The sequence below is a fragment of the Lipophrys pholis genome (genome assembly GCF_963383615.2).
Source record: "Lipophrys pholis genome assembly, chromosome: 19".
NCBI lineage: Eukaryota > Metazoa > Chordata > Actinopteri > Blenniiformes > Blenniidae > Lipophrys > Lipophrys pholis.
The window spans coordinates 22898267-22904905 of record NC_137647.1 but is presented as its reverse complement, the minus strand read 5'-3'; the positions used below and the strand labels follow the sequence as shown (position 1 = coordinate 22904905).

General features: G+C 42.8%; 1 protein-coding gene across 1 annotated transcript in view; it reads right to left on the bottom strand.

The window, feature by feature from the left end:
• Positions 1 to 2305: 2305 nt before the first annotated feature.
• The window catches only part of LOC308124343 (uncharacterized protein), a gene marked incomplete at both ends in the record, with an annotated part of 29027 nt that continues 24693 nt past the window's right edge, over positions 2306 to 6639 (bottom strand). Inside the window, 3 exons of the mRNA XM_080487264.1 lie at positions 2306 to 2478; positions 3269 to 3409; positions 3493 to 3571. Of these exons, the coding sequence (XP_080343390.1) occupies positions 2306 to 2478; positions 3269 to 3409; positions 3493 to 3571 (393 nt within the window). The remainder of the gene's footprint in view (positions 2479 to 3268; positions 3410 to 3492; positions 3572 to 6639) is intronic.

The window sequence follows — 6639 nt, the reverse complement described above, 5'->3', positions numbered from 1 at the left end:
ATTTAAAATCCAAGACTATTCTTATAAAATCATTTTAGCTTAGTGTGAATGCTGTTCCTCTCCAAGATTAGAAAAATAATAAAAACATAAATAAATTAATTAATAACCATCTAACATAAGTCTGGGTTTTGTTAGAGTGCAGGTCCACCACTTTGAGAATTTGAATATTTCTAGAAACAAAGTTGAAAAGTTATTCCATGAACAAAGTGTCAATAATACACACACACACACACACACACACACACACACACACACACACACACACACACACACACACACACACACTGTGTGTGCACATGTACATGTTGAGTACATCATTTGCACATTAACACTGCTACTGCTACTTTGCTGCAGAATTACTTCTGTTTTTAAGTGGTTCAGTTCTTATCTCACAGATCGACGCTTCTTTGTAAGTATGGATACACATTCCTCGGGAACCCATCAAATCAGCTATGGGGTTCCCCAAGGGTCGATTTTAGGCCAAATCCTTTTTAATCTTTACATGCTGCCACTCGGGGATGTCATCAGGAGACATGGCATCAGCTTCCGCAGCTATGCTGATGACACACAGCTGTATGTGGCGGTGTCTCCTGATGACACACAGCTGTATGTGGCGGTGTCTCCTGATGACACAAGGCCAATTGATGCCCTTCTTAACTGCATTTTAGATATTGAGTCTTGGATGGCAGCAAACTTCCTTTAGCTCAACCAGGACAAAACAGAGGTTTTAGTTCTAGGTCCTGAACGCCAGAGAGAGAAACTTTAATAGAACTGCTAGATTTTAACCCATCTTCATCCATAAAAAACCTGGGCGTGATTTTTGACTCTGAGCTTCATTTTATCTCACACATCAAAAATGTCACAAAGACTGGTTTTTATCACCTGAAGAACAAAGTCAGAGTCCTCCCACTTCTCTCTCAGGCAAGTGCGGAGGTGCTAATGCTTTTATCTCCTGTAGGCTAGACTATTGGAACACTTTTGGTGGCCCTTTGGAGCATAAACGCGCTTCAAAATGGCCCAACGTCCATATTTCATCTGTAGAAAGCCTTGACAGAACGTGAAAAACTTGCCACGCCTTCCTCAGAATTCCCCAAAATCCCACGGTGCACTGCGTTTTGGTCAAACGGGGCTGCCGTGAACATAGTGTACACCTACCCTAAAGGCCTTCAGAAAGGGCCCCAATGACTCGGATATGCTACTCAAAGTTTCCTGATGGAACGTTTACATTGTACCGTTCACACACAATGAACAGGACTCTTCTCCAGGAGCATTTTTGGCATATTAGTGAGTATGTGAGGCAGCTGGTGCACCAACTGGAGCAGTTACTTGCACTGCACACCACATTGTACCAAAATTCAATTGGAGGCACGTTGAGGCAACCTTTTAAAAGTGAGCGGCGTGTTCAATCCAGCCTGTCCCAAAACTCAACTGGGTAAACACAAAAGATGTTAATGTTAAAAACAAAAACCCTAAGTTAGCAGCCATAATTCAGAAAAGCCCATGTAGTAGAAACTCTTGGTCACAATCGGTCCATAAAGGGACTGATATAAAAGTTGCCTTTCCCAGATGCAATCACAACCTAGTTCAATCGAATGTTTTAGTTTTCTGAGGAAAAGTCCTCGTAATGCATCTTGTGCCTTTTTTTCCCTGATCAAATACCACTGCACTCTTCATTCAAGGGTCATTTCCTGAATCCAGCATAATCATCCCCCTGAGGTTATACGGTCTGCACCCCGCCCTCGTTGTCCATCCTGGAAGTGGCCCCCGTCTGAGACCGCGCCCTCTTTATAGTTTTCTATGATATTATAAAACACGCACTCCACGCATCATCCAACCCGGAAGGGGGGTGGGGAACACTGGAAAACAAAAAGCTCTACGCCGTGTAGGAGCAGCTCCGCACACGTGCATGATGAAGGGTGAACTCCTCCAAAAATATAGATGTGAACATACGGTTTGTTTTCTTCTTCTAAAGATCGGTCGTTAATCAAAAACATCTTGAATAGTGTTGCCGTGGCGAGATGGGGGGAAAAAAAGCCATCTGAAAAGAGAATACTGAGGAAAACTGCATTGACGGCGTCCTCTCTCTTAAATCTCTTCTCAAGAGTATTCAGTTAAAAAAAAAAAGATATTTAGTTTTGCAGGAAAAACAAAATAACAAAAAATGATCGAACGTTCGATCCAAATTTCAATCTCTCCCAGCTGAAGAATATATATAGTTTTTTTTTGTTGTTTTTTTTATTTTCCTTTTATGTTCGTGCGGAAGGAATTTGGTGATTCAGATTACATCTGAATCGACCGTGCTTCTTTAGCTGCTGCTCTTCGACTTGCGGAGCCACACGAAGAAGGTGGTGACAGACTTCAAGGCCACGCCCTTGCCCCGCCGCTCAGCGCCATCTTTGCTGGACTCCCACTTGAAGAAGGCCTCCTCTGTGAGCACGTCCTCGTCGTAGAGACAATGGAAGAACATCTGCAGCAGATCTGAAACGCGAAGAGAGACACCTCCGAGGTTACATATTGTTGAAACATCAAAACACAGCTTGAATTCAGCTGCTGTGATGTTGTGATGTGACTCATCTGGATTATTTTTGCGAGAAACAATGAGCTGCTGTTCCCATGTGGAGCGAATCACACTAAAGATCACTTTACCATGACTCAGTCGATCATTGATACAAACGTTTAAAAAGATATAGACCAAACAAAGAAACTTCAAAGTACACCATGTACGATTTTATAAAATCTTCAGAATTCTTGTCTAATTAGTGAGTCTAATATCCGTCTCATCTTTAGTCAAATAGCTTAAATCACATTCATTTGGTTTCGTTGATTACTGGGGAAAACAACAAACAAATTTTACAGGAATGTTCCTCAGTGCACCCGAGAAAGTTCATTTCAGTTCAGAGCAAACCGTCTAAAGACAGTAGCAACTGATATGATGATAAAACGGATGAGAGTGTGTTGTTTGGCCACGTGAATGGAACATTTCAGTCTGAATAACTGGTCAAATCTATGCTTCGATCCCACTAAGTAATTCAAGTCTTTGAAATCACCTCAAAGACTAACATGTAGCCGCGAGCAACGCTGGCCAAGCTAACATGAACTTTATTCCCAGTGTAATACTGAGGCCCCGTTTAGACGACATCAGTTTAAGGAGAAAATGCATCATTTTTGTGTTTTTGTTTCAGAAAAGTTTCACCTTTACATGACAACATTTTGAAAACGACGTCTGTTTACACAAAAGGGCAGAAATACTGAAATGTGTTCTGCTTACTGGTACGCGACTTCAGCTCCACCATGAGGGCCTGCAGGGCGTACAGAGCCTGCAGCTCCTTCTGCTCGTCCTTCAGGTATCTCTGCAGCAGTCCGGCTCTTAGCTTCATCACAGATTTGTCCAGCTTGAACGGCTTCTTGCCTGCCAGGGAAGAGTTTGTTCTCTGAGATCAGAAGGAATGAATTTCTCAAAATCAAAGTCATCTTGGTGGGGAGGTGACTCACGGATGATGGCGGCCTGGCAGACGCAGGTCATCAGCACTCTGACGAACATGTTAGAGGTCTGCTGCTCATCCAGGTTGGCCTGCACACACACACACACACACACACACACACACACACACACACACACACACACACACACACACACACACACACACACACACACACACACACACACACACACACACACACACACACACACACACACACAGTAAGAATACAGAAGTACGAATTACTGTTGATTTTCGGATACGACGGGCCATTATTTAATGAGTTATCTGTTACGTTTTTTTGTTTTTTTTTGCTTGCGTTGCTCTGTTATGTTTGTTGTTTGTTTGAGTTATTTTATGTTTTGTTTTGTTGTGTACCTGCATGTCCGAACTAAACTAAACTAAACTAAACTAAACTAAACTAAACTAAACTAAACTAAACTAACCAGTCCATGAATGTTCCTAATTCAGCATTTAGTTTTTTAGAAGTCATGTTTTCTGTGGCTCTGGCTCTTCAGAGGTAGATAGAATTTATATATAGAAAACTGCAAAGTTTAGGTTTGCAGTTTAGGTCAGGAGCCATTTCATATATCTGATTTCAATGAAGTCTGATCAAAACAAACAGATCAAAATAACCTGTGAGCACCAATTATTGACTTATGGAACTTCAGTATAGTTTAAAAAGTGAATCTGTCATCGGACTGTTAATTAAGTTTAGAAACTCCATTGAACAGCACATGAGGGAGCGTGACAAGCTAACGAATGCTGTAGAAAAGTGAATAACTCCGGGAATACTCGTGATCTAAATAGCACTGAAACGAACCTCCACCCAGTCGATGATCTTCTGGTTGTCGGCCTTGTCCTGGAGGAGTTTCTCCAGCTGTTCTGTCAGCTCTGCGGTGCTCAACTCCTTCGTCAGACTCGGGGCGGGGGTGGGTATGGGAGCGGGGGCGGGGGCGGTGGTGGGGGTGGGGGTGGGTGGAGGTGGACGTGGAGGCGTGGAGGGCGTCTCCCGCTTCACTGTTCACACAAAAGAAAACAAACGTTCAGTGGAAATGAAAAGAACGACATGGCCGGCATCAAGCTCATTTCTGTTTCAAATTAGTGATTGGGACTGAACTAGATTCAGTGTTTTGTGGGTTTTACTTTGTCTTTAATTGTGACTTTGCACTTTGTCTCTTATCCGAGAGAGATCTTGATCTCATTAAGACTTCATGGGGAATTCAATGTGAAATCAACTGATTTCTTGACGAACTCTTCAAAACAGACCTGGACTCTAAACTAAACCCAGATTCCTTGAATAAGACTCAAACTCCCAAAGCTCCATCTACTTACACTACCTGGACTCTTTAGAATAAGGCTGCGTTTACACAAAAACGGTGCTCAGTGCCACTGGAAATACTTTTAGAAAATGCTCCAACTGGAAAACGAGGGGGGTGGACGCAACTTTTCTGAAATGCTGCAACTGCACCTGCAAACTACAGTCTTGTAGTTACTACAACTCTTGAACGAGTAGATTGACGATAACTACAATTGCAACTTCCATTTTCTGTGTACTCGCTATTGTTATTATCAAATTAATTACTATCTTGTGTGGGATATTTTGCTTCAGTGGATACTCGGAGCGCTCACCTCCTCCACGGGCCTGGCGGTCCAAACGGTCACAGTGCTCTCGATTCCAGCAGTTTCTGAAGTCAAAACAGCAGCAGCACGGGGTTAGAAAGGGGAAGAAACAAAACAAAACAAAAAAAGACTGTGTTGGTTTAGTTGGTGTCGACGGGAGTTGGCTGTCGCTCACCTCTGAGGAATCTTTCTGTCTGAGTCCATCGAAGAACTCGGTGAGGTCGACAAATGCTGCAAGGCTGAGAATCGGTTCAGAGTGCTGGTGGCTGGACGGCTGCCTGAATCGGAGCATGAGGGGAAAAAAAACATCATGACAAGATGAGTTTCACACGATCGGATTCTGAGTTTTTGAAGAAAATCATGAGAGGACAACAACCTACCAGAATCTGCTGGTTTTGCACGGGTGCTATGGCGAGAGGCGTTGATGGGTCGGTTCTTGGAGATAAGCACTCCAGGTCCTCGCCAGCCCATCCGGCCAGGGCCTCCACCATACTCCTCCTTGGAGATGAGGGCCTGCTGGACCTTCATCTGCTCCCTGTGGTCCTCCAGCTCAGCCTGTTTGTGGGTCTGGGCGATCGTCTTCGGACCCTGGTCGCCTCTCCGGCGCACCCAGTTGTTCTGAGGTGGGGTGGAGAAGGTGAGCAGCGAGATCATAACAAGAACACAAAATCCAGATGACAAGAAAATGCCCTGCCTTTTGATGTTTGGATATTAAGATTTAAAGTTCAATCGATAGAGACTTAAAAAAAAAAGATATATATATCTATATATATATCTATATATAGATATATATATATCAAAAGGGAATTATCTAGAACTTTGGGGTTCTTGCCCGGTTTGTGAACTGGCAGGCTTTTTCAGCTCAACACCTTTTGCTCTTAAAGTCTTCACAATGACAATTGAAAAGTCCCATAAAGTAAGATGCTTCTCTCGTGTTTGTCAGTGGATTTACCTGCCGCAGCTCCAGAACATCTTGTAGCATGAAGCGGATCCTGGAAGAGATCTTCTTCTCCTTGATGATCTTCTCCATATGCTGGAAATACTGGTCCATACGGAGCTGAAAATATCCCATAAAGGAAGTCAGAATCACGTAATACAAAGTCTGTGAAAGCGCGAAAGACGTGTTTCTGAAAAAGGTTAAATGTGTAGCAGTTGTTTGGTACAAACCCTGCAGTACAAATAAGAAGTGGTCCGATTACCAAGTGAAAAAGACAGGATACTGAGGATGATCATAATTCCAATGTGAAGAGGAAAATAACAGTTTTAGAGCTCTGAACTCAGCACACATCCGTTACCATCCTCCATAGTCCCAAATAATCCACTTCATTAATCGGTGAGTTGTAAAAACATGCATAATGCAGCAACTATACGAGTGGTTTTCAGGACATTTCAATGTATTTTGCACCAGAAGGTTTCAATAAAATTGGCTTTATGTTGAGATTGTAGTTATTTTGGGTAGAAATTGTTTGGTTTTGTGAAAATAACAACATTTTCATCACGTATACTCGGTGCCGCAACAAAGAAAACCTTTAAAGTT